The sequence below is a fragment of the Arachis ipaensis genome, chromosome B7 (genome assembly GCF_059453495.1).
Source record: "Arachis ipaensis isolate K30076 ecotype BB chromosome B7, ASM5945349v1, whole genome shotgun sequence".
Classification (NCBI taxonomy): Eukaryota; Viridiplantae; Streptophyta; class Magnoliopsida; order Fabales; family Fabaceae; genus Arachis; species Arachis ipaensis.
In genome coordinates, this window is record NC_142442.1 from 22,049,416 (window position 1) to 22,071,193 (window position 21,778).

The 21,778-nt window shown below is 29.8% G+C and overlaps 1 protein-coding gene across 1 annotated transcript; it reads right to left on the bottom strand.

The window, feature by feature from the left end:
- Window positions 1-1,030: 1,030 nt before the first annotated feature.
- On the bottom strand, window positions 1,031-3,465 carry LOC107608117 (protein NUCLEAR FUSION DEFECTIVE 4-like). Its single transcript, XM_016310003.3, has 2 exons — window positions 2,224-3,465; window positions 1,031-1,508 (listed from the first exon to the last, which is right to left on the bottom strand). The coding sequence occupies exons 1-2, from the start codon at window positions 3,363-3,365 to the stop codon at window positions 1,073-1,075; spliced, it is 1,578 nt and encodes a 525-aa protein (XP_016165489.1). The 5' UTR covers window positions 3,366-3,465; the 3' UTR covers window positions 1,031-1,072.
- Window positions 3,466-21,778: the final 18,313 nt, after the last annotated feature.

Here is a 21,778-nt window from a genome sequence, read left to right on the forward strand (position 1 = left end):
TTCGAACGCTTTTTTTTTTAAATTTTTTTTATTATATTAATATTTTTAAATTTTATAAAAATAAGACATATAAATTTTTATTTTAGCAAGATTTATTATTTTCACTTATTTTTATGTTTTATTTTTATAAAATTTAAAAATCTTAACGTAATAATTTTTTTTAATTTTTTGGATAAAAATGTCTAATACAAAATTTTTAAAAAATTTATTTGAGTTTATACTTTTTTTTATGCGTATAATATAACATTTTTGTTATTAGATTGAACTGCATGTGTTACGGTTGTTCTTTCATTTATACTATTATTAGATAACAAAGGATGTAAAAAAGATTTCACTTTAATGTTAGGGAGACAAAAAAAATAGTCAGAATTTGTCTTATTTAATATTTATTAATTGTCACAACAATTAATCAATGCTAAATAAGGCAATTTATAGCTGTTTTTGGCTGATTTTCTTTGGTTACCAAACATTTTTGGATAACAAATTGGTTCACTCTCCTTTAATTATATCTCGCAACAGTCTATCTATCTATCATATAATAAAATGGAAAAAATCCATTTGGTATAAAAAAGAGTGAGACACATTTCAGAATGCTTTGATTTATCTCCGCCTAATAAGTGACACGAAGGCGTTGTTATTATTAGGCTGATTAAAAAGTAGCTCATGATATTGATGAAGACACACTATTAGGACTGAATTAAACCTTCAAACGACGTTTACTAGTTGATATATTGTTATCAAATTGAATACCAAATTAAAAACCGAAAAATCAATTAAACCTTTTTATGATCATCAACAAGTTACACTAGAATTTATATCCTCCATATATAATCTAAATTTTAAACCGTATACGTAATTGATCAGAAGAATTCACACCTATTCATGCTGAAAGAAATTAAATCTTAATCGTATGCTTTTGAGTAAAGAAAAACAGGTATATTCACTTTCATATTACTCTGTTTTTTATGTATTTATTTTGGCTTAACTTTAAAAGTGTTATAGGATTGATTAATGAGTGACTAACTATTAGTATAGTTAAAAAGTGGGAAAAATATATTAAGTAAAAATGACATCATTTTTGTGATGAGTAAAACTTGCGAGTTCTAACATGTAAAATCAAAGCCAACAAAGTCCCAAACCAACAAAGACAACCCCATACGATAAAAGTGTCTCTATAACATTCCATTCCAATACACTTCCCAGAATAATAACGTTGTTGGCGATTTCCTTCATTATGGTAAACAAGTGCAGCAGAGTAACCAAAGAGAAATGAGCCCATTGGAATATTTGCCACCACAACGTTATGGTTCACTGAGAAATTGTTTGTCCCAAATAACTCACTTGTGGTTGAGACCGAAGTTGAAGTGATTGCTCCAGTGCACACTCCAATTATGGCAGTGCTTATGTATAGGGCTAGGTGTGTTTTGTTTAGGAGCAAGAAGAATGCACCTGCTATTGGTGCCATCATTGCTACCATTGATCCTGGTCTTGATATTACATACTTGCCCCTACAAAACCATAAGAGCACAAATGATATTGTTTTAGTGTTACATAAATAACAACCATACTAGCCAACTGTATATCAAAATTAAACATCAAAATAGAATATATATTAAAAATGAATTATGTTAAATATGTAGATCATAAATAATTTAGTAGTTGATTTTTATTGTGTAAATAATATTTTTACATAAACAATTAACATAAAAACAAGACTTTTTTTTTAACTCAAAAATAGGAATATTAGTCTCAATATTCTATGATAAAAATAGAATATTTTTATTTGGTTGGTGATTTTAGAATTTTTATGTATCTACGTAAAAAGATTTTAAAATGGTATGAAAAATATTATGCAATCTTGTTATTTGAACCCATTTTTAGTGTCGGACACCATATATTAAAAGGAGGAAAGAAAAAAGAGAAAAAGAAAAATGAAAAAGGCAAGTGAAAAAAAAAAAAGAATTTAAAGTTATGTGATAAACAATTAGTGTAAACACCAAAAGTAGGTTGGACATTTTTTCAATAATAAAATATTAACTAAAACTATATTTATAGCTTTTTTCAAGTAGTTGCATGCCATTGGAGTAGAAACGAAATTTATTCTCTTATTCTTCACTAAGGTAGAGTTGTTGATCAACTAACATAGTAATAGCCATGAATTATATGATGAATATGTAATAACTATAAATGTTGTTAGAGAGTGAAGAGAATGTGTAATTTTACCTGTAAAAGTAGTCCATAAGAGATGGCATGAGCCTTCCAAAGAATCCAAAAGATGAAGACAAAGACACCAAAGAAGAAGTGGCAGAGCAACCCCTTGACTCAGCAATTTGTCCCAAATTATTAAGAAACACCAAACCAAGTGTTGCACCAAAGAAATACACAAAGAAATATAGCCAAAAATCTATTCTTCTAATCATCAACATCACTCCAATCTCTTCTCTACTTCTACTAATAATTACTTCTTCATTATCATGAACATCTTCTGTGGTATCTTCACTCTCTTTCACCTCATTATTATTATTGCTCTCTTCCACACATACCCTTAATGAATTCTCTCTATTTGTTTGCCATGATCCAACGAGTTCATTGATCTTCATTGAAAATGGGACTAATAGAGGGATCAAAAGGGACACTATAATACCAAAAAGGTTACCCTTTTGAGATATTTTGCTAGATACAAATTCCAAGCTTGTGATCACAGAATAAACCCCAGTTGCAATTGTAATGAAAAACATAACAACAAAGCCAACACCCATTTTTCTATTCCTTGTGGTGGCATCAATTTCTCCAAGTATAGAAGAAGCTACTAATCCAACAATCAATGGTATAGTAGAGTTTAGAAGGAGAAAGGTTGTAGCTTTATTTTTGTTGTGCATGGAAATAGCATCAACAATGGTGTTATAAATCTTAGCACTTAATCCTTGGTAACTTGTTGTGATTCCAACAGCAACTTGTTGATCAGAAGAGAAGTTCCTAATTGTGACAACATAGCAAACAGTGTTGATCCAGCAAATGCTGTTTCCGGCTATAACTGTTAGCAAGAACACATGCCAATAGGACAAAGAAGAGACTTGGTTTGTTATGAAGAGATATTGGACACCATAGCCAACCAAACCAAGTGTTGTTCCAATCATTAGGACAAGCCAAAGGGGTAGGTAAATCGCCGCCATGCCGGAGAAAAAGCCGAAGAGCTTTCCGGCATCCGAGGCGAAAGCAAGGTTGTTGAGTTGAACTTGGGATATTGAGAGGAGTTGCTTTAGTTGTGAGGAGTAAGCTGGGAAATTTGTATTTGTTCCATTTATGGCTTGGAGCCAAATGATTCCCACAAGACTCAACCATTGAAAGGAAGTTGAAGAAGCCATTCTTGCTAAGAGAAGAAGCTTTTCACAATATTTTGAAAATTTTTGCACTTCTTACCTCCCAAAGATACCTTCAGTTGTGAGGCTTTATATCCTACCAATAAAGAAAGGAAAGGAATGACAAAATTAGAAACTTCAGGTGTGAAAATATATTAATATACAAAATTTCTTATTTAAATAAAACTGCTAAAAATATAATGATTCATGTGTATCTTTTCATGATATGACATTAAAATTTTTATAAGGAAAAGTCTAGGGACAGCAATTTTATTGAATTTTGGCTAGCATGTAACTAATAGAGAAAGGTGGGTTATTAGATGAAATCTCACACCAATCTTACATCATTAAATCATTATTGATGGCTACCAATCACAAAAATTGCTAATCCCTAGTATTGCTCTTTTTATAATTTAAAAGTTTAGATTTCGATTCTTATTAACAAATAATACAAGATAAATTAAAAAAGAGAAAGAAGATATATATAAAAAAATTATGCAAATAAAAAAAACTATTAAACTTATATTTTTTTTAAAAAATTAGTTTCATCACATAAATAATGTAATAATATTAGATTGATTGAGTGATAAATACGCTTGTCTTCTTATTCATAATCTCAAATTTTATACTTGCATATAAAAAAATGATGTTAAAAAAAATATAGTTATAGTTTTTTGAGTCAAAACTAGTCAAATTTTAATAATAAAATTCAAATGCTAAATAAAAAAAATAATAAATCCACCACCTATGTGGCTGTACTTATTAAAATGTGGTTTTATATCAACCACCTATGCTTTGAAAGATTGTGTTGTGTGAAAAGAGAAGACATGCATATAACATATGTAATATACAATTAAGTGTTACAATTTTGGATTTTGCTAAAGAGACATGTCTGCCTTATTAATTAATTGTGGAGATAGACAGAAAATGAATTTGTTCTATGAACTATTAAGTGTTATAACATGCTGCAGGAATATACATACTGTGGCTTGATGATGAAGTGTACACAGAGAACAAATTCATTGATGTCATTTCTCATGTCATTCTCTGTTCTCTTATATATTATATACACTCTGTTTCACACTTTACATAATATTAGGTTCGATTTTGAGGTAACTTATGTCGTCAGTTATACGTAATCTAAGAAGATTGTTGTGGGCCAGTCAGATATTTTTCATGTTTCTGAACCATACAATAGCTTGGACCCCCTTTGAAATTTTGAACCCTTCCCTTGCTTAGCTTCTTATTAGAAAATACTTGATTCAATGCTTGATTATAATTTTATTTCATTTGTACTTATCCACCACATTACATATATTTTCGATAAAAAATGCCTATTTATGTTTTAATACAAAAGAAATCATAAAATATTTTAAGTATATAAAAAATAGGTGAATTCTATCGTACCCTCTCTAAAATAAAGGGTAAATTACCTATTGTAATATATATATATATTAAAAGTGATTCACCAGATGAGTTTTATAACGTGGAAGAGATTTTTACGAATGCAATTGATGCACTTTAAGGTAGAGGAGAGCTTATAGTCCGTGATGATAGAAGTCATAAAGACATTTGAAAAGATTCTTCAGATCTTCAAGTCATAACATAGTTAAAGACATTGTTGTTGATGATGTCAAATACAAGTTTCAAGAGATGGTAGATTCAGATTCTCATGAGATTAAAGACATTGTTGTGGATGAGGTGGAGATCAATAGGATTTGCAAGATGAGGTAATAATTATACACAAGAATCTAATAACTTTTATGGGACAAAAGTTTTGCGGATAGTGAACTTCGAGGATGTTATCACTATACAGAAGAGGGTGGAGGAGACACAGTGGGTGTACGCTGAGGTTGGGAAGGAGTTGTGCCTATGTAGTAGAGATTTTCCGTACTTCGATAGCACAAATGTTGCCACGTGTAACGAGCTGAATACGTAGTTGCACCTTGTTGATGGGTTTGTGAGTTCACCGCAAAGAAATTTTTCTAGCGGTGACAGCCACCACCACCACCATAGCTAAACTAAATTTAAATAATCACAAGAGATAAAAAGAAAAGTAGAGAACATATACTTAATTATTATGATCAACATTCAATTTAATTATAATTATAGGCACTATATATATCACAGAGGGTAATTTACTCTTTATTTTAGAGAGGACATGGTAGCATTTACCTAAAAAATATTATATGATTGATATTGACGACTAAAATTACTAGAATACCAATATTCTTATTATATTTAAAACTCAACCAAAATTATATACTTGAAGCATACAAAAGGAAAAAAAGTAGTGCAAATATGAAAAAAAAAAGGAAGATATATACTTGTTTTGTGCATCATTTCACATTTTAGTTGGTTGTTTTTCATATCTGATTTCAGCAGTAATGCTTTCAATAAGCCTTCTTACATAGTTTATTGATTTTGATATCAAATTGCCAACAATTTTAGTGATACTTAATCGGCACTAAAACCTCCATGAAGCAGCAATATTGTAACTTGTAAGTATGAGCCTTTTTCATGTAGGTTACAATAATGGAGGGTAAATTATTTTAGATATGTATATAGTTTCACTTAATTATTAATTAAGTGTGTTTATATACAATTTAAGAATTTATAATCAAATTTTAATTAATTAAGTTTTTATAGTTTATACATTTCTAACCAAATTTCCCCCTAGTAAAAATGTTTTTCAACTAAATTTATTTAGTTTCAGTTTTCTTGATCAAGTATTTTTATATTGAATAATTTTTAAAAAAAATTGAATATAGTAAAAATTTAATCACAAAAATTTTAACGAGAATCTAAGGGTCTAGAAAAATACATTTATAAATAAATAATTAATTGAAAATACTTAAATTTTCATACAATAGAAAAGCTTTGTAATTAGTCTTTTACTTTTTATGGTCTTAAACTTTCATAGGGTTAAGAACTGGAAAAAGAGAAAAGATAGAGAGATAAGAGTAAAATTATATATCTTTAATAGTGTTTTTATACTTTTTTTGTTATTTTTACAAAGAGTAATTTTTACATTTATATATTATACACAGCATTAACACTTAATGCATATATCAAGAATCTGTTAAAGACTCTAGTAACTAACTAACAGGATTGGTTTAGCTATGGAAACAGTTTCATCCTTTTGATATTCTACGTTAACATTCTTCTTCAAACTCAGAGAGGAATTTTGAATCACCCTGAATTTGCTTTTGAGTTGTTCAAAATTAACACTAGACAAGAGTTTGGTCATCAGCTATTTGAAAAGTTGATGGTATACGTACAACGTAAAACTGGTTTTTATATTAGATAATTAGATAAAAAATTTTAATTAGACTCTTTTTAACTACTTTTGTTAAGAAATACAAGTTTTAATTTGATATAGGATAAATTACAAAATATTCTAAAATTATTGTTTTTTTCTTAAAAATAATAACTAATAAAAATGTAATTACAAAATTTTTATCAAGTATATGAACTAAATTATAAATTTTTGAAACCGTAAGAATCTAATAGAAAGATTAGATAACAGAATAATTAAACTACACTTAAGTACAAACTTTTGGACTACAAAAACAACTAACCGAAAAAAAAATTATAGAAAACTATAAAGTAATTAAAACGTTTAAAGTGCTTTTTTTTTTTTCCTGTCATGAACATTTAAAGTACTTACATCAGTTAGTTGATCATGGACAAGACATGATTGATATCACACATGGACTGTTTGGTTTATGCATTTAGATATTTCATTTTGGCAGCTGACACTTTAGTTAAAGTGGTAAATTAATTAATCTTTTTTTTTTCCATGGGTAAATTAATTAATCAAGTGCCTCTAATTTTTTGTCTTGGTTTGCTACTCAGAACCAGGATGGAACATCCATGACCAAAGGACGGAACAGGACCAAAAACAAAAAAGAACCAGGACAGGACAACAACTATGAAGGGGAAGGGTAAAAGGAGAACAGGGAAAACTCTTATCATTCTTTTTATTTTTTTGGTGTTAATAAACTCTTATCATTCAACATGGTTCTTTTTTTGTCATGGTATGGGCTGGAAAGTCCGACCCACACCCAAAAACAATAGCCGACCCAACCCAACTACTAACATTATTACAGAACGTGACTCTCCCTTCATAAACCCTCAACATGGTTTCTGAATGAAAATCTTATCTTCTTTTCTGGATCAGATATAAAACTATTTTTCAAAATTTTGGTTAACCAGACCGTGGGCTGTATAGCCCTAACCCGCAAAAGGTTGGGTTTTGGTTGGCTATTGGGCTAATTAAGCTTCCATAGGTATTTCTATGGTAAAGAGTAATGTAATAAATTACCAAAAAGATAAGAGTAATGTTATAAGTGTTGTGATAAGATCATATGTGGATGCCCATTTTCAAAATAGCTTGGTTTATCAAGGATGACTCTATTTATTATAGTTTGAAAAATGTCATTATGTACACCTATAAATAGAGGCTCAAGCCTCTGAATAAAAACACACACAAGTAAAAGACAATTTTTTCTCTCTTTTATGTTGCAATACTTCTTTCTTTCTCTTTTTATTTTTATTCTTGTTATATCTTCCTTATTTATTTAGTTATTTTATAACACGTTATCAGCACGAAGTTCTAACGAAATCTTAGGAAGACTCTAGGTAACAAATTTTTATTATATCGAAGCTCTTTCATCTTGAATATAATGCTTTTGATATATCTGGATACTATATGCTAAAATCTATCTTGATTCAATGGATCTTGAAGATACCATTAAGGCTGAAAATAATACATCCCAGAAGGATAAAGCCAAATCCATGATTTTCCTTCGTCATCATCTTGAAGTATGATTGAAAAATGAATATCCCACATTAAAAGATCCTGCAGATCTGTGGAAAGACCTTGAAGAAAGGTACAATCATGTGATACTTCCTCAAGCCCGATATGTTAGAGAAAATTTTTTCGACCTTCCATGCCTCGAATGTGCTCGTGCAGTCGTGCAGCATCAGTATCGAGAAAAATGGTTTAAAAAATATTCTGAGTTAATTTCTTGCCTTCTTGTTGCTGAACGCAACAATGAGTTGCTATTGAAAAAATCATGAAGCGCGCTCAGCTGGCGTCGCCCCATTTCCTGAAGTAAATGCGGCAAATTATAACCCCAGAAGAGGTAAATGGCAAGATTTTGATAACAAGAAAAATTATGGAAGGAAAAGAAATTATATTCACAAGAAAGGATCTCACCAGAAGTGGGATAAAGAAAGAAACAATGGGCAAAGTATATCAATTAAGGATAAATACTTCCGTTGTGGTGAAAAGGGCATTGGTCACGTACCTGTTGTACCCCAAGGCATCTAGTTGATCTTTACCAAGCATCCTTGAAAAGGGATGACAAAGGAAAGGAAACAATTTTTGTTTCAAATAATGAAAATTTCACCACTCATTATGATGTATCTAATTTCTTTAAGGATTCTAAAGGAAATATTGGCTATTTGATCAATGATGGAATAGTTTAATATGTGTGTTTGCTAACTATTCATATGAATAATTTTACTGTATATGTACTTCTACTCATTTTATTATTATTATCATTTGTCTTTGAAGAAAAATGGCAAGGACATATTCTGAAGATATTTGCCTTGCAGATAGTGCAAGTTTGCACACTATTCTTAAAAGTACTATATATTTTACCCACCTTGTGCCAAAAAAGGAATATGTTAATACTATTATTGGCTCAGGCAATGTGATAGAAGGCTCCGGAAGAACTATAATTTTGTTTTCTGGAGGAACAAAATTTATAATAAATAATGCACTATTATCTACCAAGTCTCTGAGGAACTTGTTGAGTTTCAAAGATATTCGCCGAAATGGATATCATGTTGAGACAATGAATGAGGAAAATCATGAGTATTTATGTGTCACAACTCATGATTCAAATGAGAAAGTTATATTAGAAAAGTTGCCCTCACTTTTATCTGGGTTATATTATACAAAGATTAGTGCAATTGAATCACATGCCATTGTAAACCAGAAGTTTACTAGCCCAAATGAATTCATAACTTGGCATGATAGATTGGGTCACCCGAGAACAACCATGATGAGGAGAATTATTGAAAACTCTCATGGACATTCACTAAAGAACCAGAAGATTCTTAAAACTAGTGAATTTTGATGTGCTGCATGTTCTCAGGGAAAGTTAATTTTAAGGCCATCACCAGTAAAGATTGGATTTGAGTCTCATGAATTCCTAGAAAGGATTCAAGGTGATATATGTGGACCTATTCATCCACCATGTGGATCTTTCAGATATTTTATGGTCCTAATAGACGCATCTTCGAGATGGTCACATGTGTGCTTATTGTCTTCTTGCAACCTAGCGTTTGCGAGATTACTGGCTCAAATTATTTGATTAAAAGCACAATTTCCAGAAAATCCAATCAAAGCAATTTGTCTTGATAATGCTGGTGAATTTACTTCCCAAGCTTTTGATGCTTATTGTATGGCTAATGGAATAAGTGTTGAACATCCAGTAGCTTATGTTCACACACAAAATAGGTTAGCAGAATCACTTATTAAGCGCCTCCAATTAATTGCTAGACCCTTGCTTATGAGAACAAATCTCCCAACCTCGGTTTGGGGGCATGCTATTTTACATGCCGCAGCACTTATTCGTTTGAGGCCAACGAGTTACCATCAGTTCTCTCCTATGCAATTAGCTTTTGGCCAGCAGCCAAATGTCTCCCATTTAAAAATATTTGGGTGTGCGATATATGTTCCCATTGCACCACCTAATCGTACCAAAATGGGACCTCAAAGAAAATTGGGGATATATGTTGGATATGATTCTCCTTCTATAGTGAGATATCTTGAGATACAAACGGGAGATGTATTTAAAGCCGGATTTGCAGATTGTCATTTTGATGAATCAAAATTTTCAACATTAGGGGGAGAGAATAAGCTTCCTGAAAAGGAACTTAATTGAAATGCATCATCGTTGATGCATTTAGATCCTCGATCAGGGCAATGTAAACTAGAAGTTCAAAAGATTACACATTTGCAAAGAATAGCAAATGAATTGCCTGATGTATTTTCCGATACAAAGAGGATAACCAAATCTTATATACCAGTGGAAAATGCCCCAATTCGAATTGATGTCCCAGTAGGATAAATAGCCACTGAAGCAAATACACGCCAGAAGCGTGGCAGGCCTGTCGGTTCCAAAGATAAAAATCCTCGAAAGAGAAAAGAGGTAAATATTATTCCTGTTGAAAAAGACACAGTAAAGACACCTGCAGTTGTCCAAAATTTTGATATAATGCCAGAAGACGTTCAGGTACCTGAAAATTGTGAAAATGATGAGATCTCGATAAATTATGTCTTTACAGGAGAGAAATGGGACTGAAATAAGACAATTGTCAATGAAATATTTGCATATAATGTGGCATTAAATATCATGCATGAAAGTAAGGATCTTGAGCCAAGATCAGTCGAAGAATGTCGACAAAGGAATGATTGGCCAAAATAGAAAGAAGCCATGAAGGCTGAATTAGACTCACTTGCAAAACGTGAAGTCTTTGGACCTGTAGTCCGTACACCTGAAGATGTAAAACCTGTTGGATACCGATGGGTATTTGTGAAAAAACGAAATGAGAAAAATGAAGTTGTACGCTACAAAGCCCGACTTGTGGCACAAGGTTTTTCACAAAGTCTCGATATAGATTATGAAGAAACATATTCCCCAGTAGTGGATGCGATAACATTGCGTTATTTGATCAGTTTATCTGCATATCATAAACTGCATATGCAATTAATGGATGTGGTAACAGCCTACTTATACGGCTCATTAGATCGTGATATCTATATGAAAGTCCCTGAAGGATTAAAGATATCTAAACCATCCAATGAATATTCACAAGGATTATACTCAGCCAAATTGCAAAGATCTTTATACGGTCTAAAGGAATCTGGACGAATGTGGTATAATCGTCTTACTGAGTATCTGGCCAAAAACGAATTCAAGAATGATGATATCTGTCCACGTATTTTCATAAAGAAAACCGCATCTAGATTCATTATAATTTCTGTGTATGTTGATGATTTAAATATCATTGGGACTCCTGAAGAGATTCCAACAATTATAAAAACTCTAAAAGAAGAGTTTGAGATGAAAGATCTTGAAAAGACTAAGTTTTGTCTCGGCTTGCAGTTCGAGCATATAAAAAGTGGGATCTTTATTCATCAAACAATATGCACAGAAAAGATCTTGAAGAGATTTTATATGGATAAGTCACATCCATTAAGTACCCCAATGATCGTAAGATCTTTGGATGTGGAAAAGGATCAATTCCATCCTAAATAAGAGAATGAAGATATCCTTGGTTCTGAAGTACCATATCTTAGTGTCATTTGGGCGCTAATGTACCTTGATAATAATACGCGACCTGACATATCATTCGCGGTGAATTTACTAGCAAGATATAGTTCCTCTCCAACCAGAAGACATTGGAGTGGAATCAAACAAATTTTTCGATATCTTCATGGAACGGTTGATATGGGATTGTTTTATCCCTATGGATCCAAGTCACAACTAGTTGGCTATGCAAATGCTGGCTACTTGTCTGATCCACATAAAGGGACAATTGATGTCCAAAAGATCCGCTCAAGTGATAATCTGGCAGATTTATTCACAAAGTCACTCCCAAAATCTTCTTTTGAAAGATTGGTACATCAATTGGGATGCGCCGATTTCAAGATATAAAATAATATCGGCAAGAGGGGGAGACTGTACTCTTTTTTCCTTGGTCAGGTTTTTTTCCCATTGGGTTTTTCTTGACAAGGTTTTTAATGAGGCAGTCCCCATCACTAAAGGATATTGTACTCTTTTTCCTTCACTAAGGTTTTTTTCCACTGGGTTTTTCTTTAGTAAGGTTTTAACGAGGCAATAATCCTAAATGGGCATCAAAGGGGGAGTGTTGTGATAAGATTATATGTGGATGCCCATTTTCAAAGTAGCTTGGTTTATCAAGGATGACTCTATTTATTATATTTTGAAAAATGTCATCATGTACACCTATAAATAGAGGCTCAAGCCTCTAAATAAAAACACACACAAGCAAAAGACAATTTTCTCTCTCTTTTATGTTGCAATACTTCTTTCTCTCTCTTTATATTTTTATTCTTGTTACCTCTTCCTTATTTATTTAGTTATTTTATAACAATAAATTGTGGAACAAAAGAGTAATGTTATAAGTTATAACATCCCACCGAAAAAACAGAGTAATGTTAATATGTTAATAAGTTATAACCAACTTGAATTGAGTGCCAGTTTACTTGTATGTTTAAATAAATGTTGATATTCAAATTCTATTTTATACATGCAACAATTCATTAACTAATAGCCAACCCTTAAAAAGTGATGCTGAGTGAGAATCATACTTTTTACAATAAGAATTTCTAAAAAATTAACTATAATTTTCATTTTTCATTCAACTTTATTTTTTACCAAAACAATTTTCATGTTACAAAAATATTGCATCTTGTATTTATTTTGTGTTTTTATTTTTAATATTTTTATTTCTAAATTTTGTGAAAAAAAAATAATAGTAGAATAATAAAATTATATTTTTATTTTTATTTTTTTATATAATACTACAAATAAAAATAAAAAATAAAAATACAAAATCAAGTGCACCAATAGTTTCCACTTTCCAATGCATTTTTGGTTTCCAGATATACAATAATACAAGTTAAGAAAATTATACGGTACAGATAAAAAAGTATACATATTTAAAGATATGCTTACGTGGCAAAACCTAAACCACACATTTTAAAGCCACACTTTTCACTTAAAACTGTAACTCTTCACAAAGAAAAGCGTCACCTAATGGAAAAAAGTAAATTAGAAGATTTAAGAGAAGAAATAATTAAGTTATCAAAATTAATAGACCAAAAATTAATGATTTTAACTAATGTTAACTGTAATGACACCGAATTCTTAAAATCAATACAAAATGATTTTTCTCAAAATCTTTATTTTACTATAAGTTTTATTGAAGGACTTCAAAAACCTGAAAAAACTTATTTTTCACACGGAATTTCTAAAAAATGTTACCTGGAAATGATTCCCCACATCTTTATCATACTTTTAACCCACAATTAAATTCTATAGTAGATATGCTTGAAGAAATATTAGTATCCATAAAATTTCAAAGAAATAAGGAAAAAGAGAATCCCAAAGAATAAAAGTTTCAAAATATAATCAACATAACAGATTTAAAAGTAAAACCACCACTAAAATTATGAATATTGAAGAAAAATTAGAAGAAGTTACAATGCTTTTTAAACAATTAAAAATGGCTCAAGAAAATAATATTATGGAACAAGGATTTCAAATAGAAGAAGAATTAGTAAATTCTGAAAATATAGAAAATGAAGAACACATCCTAGATTATTCTAGTGACGAAGAACCAGCAATTCCAATACAAGTAAAAAATGAAGCTGGAACATCTAAGGATAATCAATCTCAATTTAAATGGGAAACAGGTTTTGATAATTATGCTTTTAAAAAGGGGTTTATAAATAAAGATTCAAAATATACAAAAATACCATCAAAATACGTTCCTAAAATCCAGAAAATGGAAGGAGAAAGAATGCTCGATTTAGACTGTAAAAAGAACGAAAAAGAAATTTTCGAAAACTGGTTGAATTCCTTCTTATTAGAAGCCTTTACTAATCCAAAACTTAGTGAATTGTCTGGAAGAGACATTTGGAATTACATAGGGTTTCATACTAAAGGAACTATAAGAGATTATATGACATCAATAGAAAACCAAATAATAGAAGAATTAGAAACAAAAACAACAGCTTATGATAAGATATTATATATAATGATGATTCTATATAAAGAATTTTTTGGAAAAAATATTATAGATCATAGACAAGAAGTCTATAATAAAGAATATCAAGAAGCAAAAAATCATTTAGCTAATATTCAGATATATGATTTATGTAATGTGGAGTCTTATATATGTAAATATAGAATACATTATTACAAATTAAAAGAAGAAGATAAAAATCATTATCTTAGTATGCATATAACAAAACTTCCATATCCTGCTAATGAATTTATAATGGGAAGATTTATAAGAGAAATAAATAGAGGGACAATTGAAAATAATTTTGGTGGAGCAACCTCTGCAATAAGAGAGGAAATAAAAGAACGTTGTATGCAAGAAGCAACTCAAAAAAGATTTGCAAATATAATTAGAATTTGCTGTCAGGATAATGAAGAGATACCTCAAAAATATGGTCTTAATAAAAATTTTCAAAGAAAAAGAAAATATCAATTTAGAAAAAAAAAATACTATCCAAACTGGAGAAAAAAGAGGTATTTTAGAAAGAAAAATAACAATAAAAACAAAAGACAAAAAAATAACTATTGCCCAAATAAAAAAGAAAATTGTAAGTGTTGGTATTGCCAAGAAGAAGGACACTATGCAAATGAATTTCCAAAAAACAAAGAATAAAAAGGATCTTACCAAACAAATAGAAATTGCTAAATCTTGTTTCATGGAACCATTAGAAGAATCTGATGATAACTTAGACTATATTTTTGAATATGTTTCAGAAACAGACTCAGAGACTGAGTAATAGTGCCACATTTATTACTATAAAAATAACAGAAAAGTTTATAAATGCTTTCATAGATACTGGAGCAATACAATGCTTTGCTAGTACAAATATAAAACTTGATTGGAAAAAATTAAAGAAACCATTAAGAGTTAGAATAGTTGACAAATCAATACATAAAATTGACCAAAAAGCAGAGATGGCTGAAATTTTTATTCAAAATTATAGGTTCATTGTTCCATCTATATATATGTTAGATTCTGGAATGGATTTTATCATAGGCAATAACTTTCTAAAGCTATATCATCCATTCATTCAAGAATTAACATATATAGTTTTAAAAGCTCCACACGATTCTTCAATAAATCAAAAATCAAAACGTATAAAAATACCAACTACTACTATAGATAAGATCTTAAAATTTAAAATATTTTCTATATTAGAAACATGTTATTTAAATTTATACTTTCAAATAAATATTCCAAAAAATAATCTTGAAATAAAGATAGAAGAACTTTTGGATGAAATTTGTGCTGAAAATCCTTTAGATATTAAAAATACAAATAACGAATTAGTAAGCATTAAATTAAAAGATCCTACAAAAGAGATAAATATTCCAAATAAAATTTCTTATTCCGCAAGAGATAGAGAAGAGTTCTCATTAGAATGTAAAGATCTTTTGGAAAAAGGAATCATAAGACTAAGTAAAAGTCCTCATGCGGCTCCAGCATTTTACGTCGAAAACAATAATGAAATTAAAAGGGGAAAACGAAGAATGGTTATAAACTATAAGAAGATGAATGAAGCAACTATTGGTGATGCTCATAAACTTCCAAGAAAAGATTCTATTTTAGAAAAAATCAAAGGAGCAACTTGGTTTTCATCTCTTGATGCAAAATCAGGATATTGGCAACTTCGTTTAGACGAAGAAACAAAGAAATTAACTGCTTTTACTTGCCCAACAAAAGAATCAACAAGTGTGTTGCTCTATGAATAGAATGTATTACCATTCGGATTAAAACAAGCCCCAGGTATTTATCAAAGATTTATGGAAGAAAATCTAAAAGAGTTAAATGAATTTGTTTTAGTGTACATTGATGATATACTAATTTTTACAAAACAGGATAAAGAAGATCATCTTCAAAAATTATTAATAGTTTTAGAAAGATGTAAAGAAAAAGGATTAGTGCTTAGCAAAAAGAAAGCAAGAATAGCAAAACAAGAAATAGAGTTTCTTGGATTAATTCTATCCACTCAAGGAAAGCTAAAACTTCAACCAAATGTTTTAGAAAAGGTAAATTTATTTCCTAATAAAATAGAAGATAGAAAATAATTACAAAGATTTTTAGGGTGTATAAATTATATTTCTGATCAAGGATTTCTAAAGAATATAACAGAATACACTAAAAGCTTATTTCCAAAAATAAGTACTAAAAAAGAATGGAAATGGGATGAAAAAGATAGTATGCAAATTCAAAGAATTAAAGAAATATGTGAAAAACTTCCAGAACTTTATATTCCAGAAGAAAATGACTATTTAATAGTGGAAACAGATGCTTCAGACATAACCTGGTCAGGATGTCTAAAAGCTAAGAAAGCTATAAAAAGTTTGGAATAAGAAAAAGAATCACTAGATTCTAAATATTCCCCAAAGAAATTACTTTGCAGGTATATTTCAGGGACTTTTACTCCAACAGAACAGAGATATACCACTCATGAAAAGGAAACTCTAGCAGCAATTAAATCTCTTAAGAAATGGAAAATTGATTTACTACCCAGAGAATTCACATTAAGGACAGATTCAAGTTACCTAACAGGTTTCATACGATATAATTTAAAAGTTGATTATAATCATGGACGATTGGTAAGATGGCAATTATTTTTGTTACAATATCCAATAAAAATTGAATATATTAAGGGTGACAAAAATGTTATTGCAGATACATTAACAAGAGAATGGAGTTCGTCTACAACGCATTAGATCAAGAAATTCAAAAATATGAGCAAGAACTCGAAAAATGCAAGCATTGTCAGCAAATAAGGACACAAATCCAATCCCTCAAGAAGGCCATTGAAGCAATGAAATCAACACAACAAGCAAAACCATCAGAGTTCAGCCAGCTAAGCATGGTGGACAAATCAGGTGAAGAAAAAATTTCAGAAGACAAATCAGGTGAAGAAAAAATTTCAGAAAATAAAACAATTGCTGAAATCATTAAAAAATCCACCCAAGATAAAAAATATTATGTAATTTATAATGGCCCCATGAAAGGAGTATATGATGCCTGGGAAAAAGCAGCACCATTCACACATCAATCAAGGATAATTCATAAAGGAGGGTTTCTAACACTGGAAGAGGCAAATGAATCCTTCAGGGAATATGAAGCTCTCCATCTAGAGTAAATCCTAAAAAGAGCAGATAAAGCTCCAATTCAAACCCAGAGAACAGGGATAATAAGAAACATTCCAACAAGGGCTGAAATCAAGGAAAAGAAAAGGGTCTGTAGATCAAATCTCAGAGAAACCCTTAACATAGTCCTGAATTGGACTGAAGAAAAAAGGGCAATTTTGGGATATTATCCTATTGCCAAAGAACAGCTAACAAAGCTGGTTATATTTCCAGATGCTTTCCCATCTGACACCTATCAGTTTTTTCAGTATGGATTAATTGATACAATTTTAATTTTTAATGATCTAAAATTTATTAGTGAGTTTTCTGCAGGATTCGTTGATGCAGTAAAGAGATTTAAAAATATGATTGACAATGTAAATCCAAGGGATATATCCCTAAAATTTACAAACAGTCAACCTATTTTTAATGAAGAAGAAGAATGCTTGGTTCCAGCACACCAAGTAATATTCATGTCCGTCTTCCCAGAAAATTTTCAACCAATTGATCAGATTCAAGATTTAACAATTTACAGTCATGAAGGAAGGCTAGCCAGCACATTAGCAAGGGTCTTTGAAAGAACTCAAAAAATAACGAAGGAATCTCACACAAGGATTAATTATAAAAGTAGAAATACTCTGCTTGTGTCCAGTAAAAGAAATGAAATTGAAGAAAGAGAGATGAGACTCTTGGTGGAATTTGAGTCAGCATTCTACAACTTATCTGGACTTTTAGAAAAGCTCCCTGAAGGGATAAAGAGGAATCTTTGCTATTTGATAAAAGACAGAGAAGACCACAAGTGCCAGCTATGTGCCTCAGAGATATCTGAAGAAAGCAATAATGAAACGGAATCAACTCACATGATGAAGGAAGAAGATAATGCATCTGAGGGTCACATGATAAAAGAGGAGGACAGTGCATCTGAAGCATCTCTCAACATTATTGCATAGTGACGTAAGCACTTAGGTCATAGAGCACTAACAATGTAGCTAAAAACAAACAATGACGTAAGCAATGACGTCATAAGAAGGGTAAGGATGGGAATTGTCCATCTAACCCAACTATTATAAATAGGTTGCTTAGGCAATTGTAAAAGGCATCAGACAATAGGAAGCAGGAAGCTAAGAGTACTCATATGCTAGGAGAGTAAGGAGGAAGCTGCCGAGGCGATTCTATAGTCTGAGAAAGAATTCTCTTAGGGAAAAATAATTCTAAACTCCCCTCTGGAGTTAGTATCTACAATCTCCCCTCTGGAGATAAAAACACCTTATGTAAAATATACTAAATAAAGGAAATTTTTCTCCAGAAAGGTACATCTTCATTCTAGTCTTTCCATTATAAATTATTTAGAAAGTTTAGAATTAACAGAAGAATCTAATTATTATAGATTAACTGCTTTATTAGATAATGAAAAATAGACTGTTCTAAAAACAGAACTAAATCTCAAATCAAATGAAAATTTTAATAAACAAAATCTTTTAAAAGAAGTTTTTAATAGAAAAAATATAATATACTATGGAAAAATTCAACTTGAAGCCCCTATAAAGATAAAATCCGCCAATGGAGAACTTGAAATAACTTTGATAAATGATGAAGAATTGAGTAAACAGATTGAGAAAATTAAGGATCAACAAAAAAGATCTAAAATTGGGTGGATTCATATTAGTACTATACAAGTCTTAATCAAATCTACATATATGAAAGGAATTAATTCACCAATAAGCTTAGCAATCTGTGACAAAAGAATTACTGATGACCCAATAGATCAAATAATTGGAATTGTTCATGGAAACTTGGCAAACGTAAATGTTAAATTCAATGCTCATCTTGGATATGCTATACCTTTATCAACTGAAAACCTTGGAAGATCTATAAGTTTGGCTTATAAATTTCACAGAAAGAATTTAATGGAACAAGACGATGAACCATTTTCAATTACATATGCAATAAATTATGCTTTAACAAATAGCCATCATAGTATAATATTTAAAAACAGAGAAAGAATTTATGTCGATGAATTATTTCAGAAAATTGTAAAAACAGAAATACCAAAATATAAAGCTATTGAAAACTCAGTTCTATTATTAAAAGAACCATCAGGAAAATTAGTTTCATCGAATTTTCAAATAAGAGAATCTAAAATTAATAGCTCTTTAAGTTTATCTAAGTTAAAGATTAAAGAAGAAAATTCTGAAATAAAAGAATTAATAAAAAAGGTCGAAAAATTAAATGAAACCCTAAACACTAAATTATGACAATAAATAAAGAAAAAATATATGTAACTTATCAAGACAAGAAACAAGAGTTCTTTGAAAGAGAAAATCGGTTGAATTATTTACAGTTTTCTGAAATAAATCAAAGAGCATTTGAAGCTTTAAAAATAATCTATGACAAGTTGTAAAGAGAAGTTGAAGAACTAGAAAAATTAATAGAATCTCTAGAAAATAGTGATGAATCGATGATAGAATTTGCAGAAATTCTAAAATAAATAATGAAGCACACAAAGATTGAAAGACCAGAAAATAAAATAAAAAGAAAAAGGGCGAAAAAATTAAAAAGTAAAATAAAGGAGTATAAAAGGGAATTAAATAATTTTCAGATCGAAATTGATGACCTTATAATAAAAAGGATAGAAATAAAAATAAATATAAACAAGTTGGAGTTAAACTTAAAAAATTTATAAATGCCTGGAAAACCATATTATGACTTAAAAGAATTAAAGCTGTTGAAAGAAAAAATGGAGAATGAAGTTGAAAAATTAAAAAGATATTTAGAAATAACAGAAAGTGTAGAAATAAAAGAAGTTTTTGAAGATTTGAGAAATTATATTAAAGAAAAAGACAAACAGATAAAAGATTTTATATACAATAATCCATGTAAAAAAGAATATTATAAACTAAAACAAGATTGAAAAACTATAAAATTGAAATCAGAATTATAAATACCTAGTAATAGTAGAAATGGTCAACACTTTTGATTATGAATTTGCAAATTATTTAAATAAAGCACCACCAATCGAATCTATACAAATTATAAACTTATTCAAAGTAAAGTATGAAGAGTTAATAGAAATTTCGAAAAAGAAATTAAAAGAAAAGTCAACTTTAAAAAAAAATTGGTATCAGAGCCAAGTTAACGATTAAGGATAACACTTTCTCTTTAAGCAACACTTTTAGTGATACGCTTTTTAAATCTGTAAATCTGTACGAAGATGCATCTGTACTGTAGATGGACCCTACAAGTTAATAAGGAGACTTCAAACTAAACGCTACTGTATACCCCAGTCAATATATAAAGCTTTGTAACAATCTTCATAAAAGTAGGAAAACAAATAATTGAATACTATCATAAATTATTATACAGAACAGAACTTGAGAAAAAATACAGCACATAATGATACATGATATGAAAAAGAAAGAGAATTTGAGAAAATGCCATTGCTGCCGTCGATCTTCCAATATCTCCAGTATTGAGAGTGATGAGAATATATATAGAAAGGAAATAAAGATTATTGTGAGTTAATTATTGTCCTGACCAATTTGGTTTCAGATCTAGGCCACGGATATTTGAAGATATTTGATAATGCGATAATGTTGGAGAAAAAAAAATATATCAGTCTTATTTGACATTTATTAATTATTGTAATAATTAATAAATATTAAATAAGATAAGTTTTAATTGATTTTGACTAATTTTTTGTTATCAAATATTTTTGAAGATCGAATTATAAGAAAAAGAATAATTACAAAAAAGTGTCAAGAAGATCAATATATCAATGACAGTTGTTCATGTTTTGGGATTTAATCTCTCTTATTTTTGGAAGAAAATTTCGTTGATCTCCATCAAACAATGAAAATAGGGATTTGATTGAAAATATTTGTAAACTATACAAATTTGATTTTAAGAAAAAATTATAAAATTCAATTAAAAATTATCTGAAATTATTCTTTTATTATACTTCATTGATCAAATTGACATTAAGGGTTGGATATTATTCCAAGAACCAGAAGGGTATCATCATCATTAATTCATTTCAGTGGATATCCCCTGCCCTCAACAATTTTCAGTTTTCATCAGCACTTGAAGCAAAGAATAAGAAGCAGCATAGTATTACTTTTTCGTCCATAGGAACTCATCATATGATTACTCATGGATGTTCTTCCAATAACTAATTAATGGAGGAACAACTTTATTTCATACCATGCTCAAATTTATTACCACCAATACTACTCTAGTTTAATCAATCATTGGTGACATAATCTTCTTGTACTCCTTGAAGAAGAGGGTGTGCTTCAATCAAACTATAACTTGCATAAAATAAGATTTTGAAAACCAATTAGAGTTAAAAGTTTAAAAATTTAAAAATTCAAACAAAATTTAATTAGATTAAATTGAATATAATAAAATAATATATTTATATAT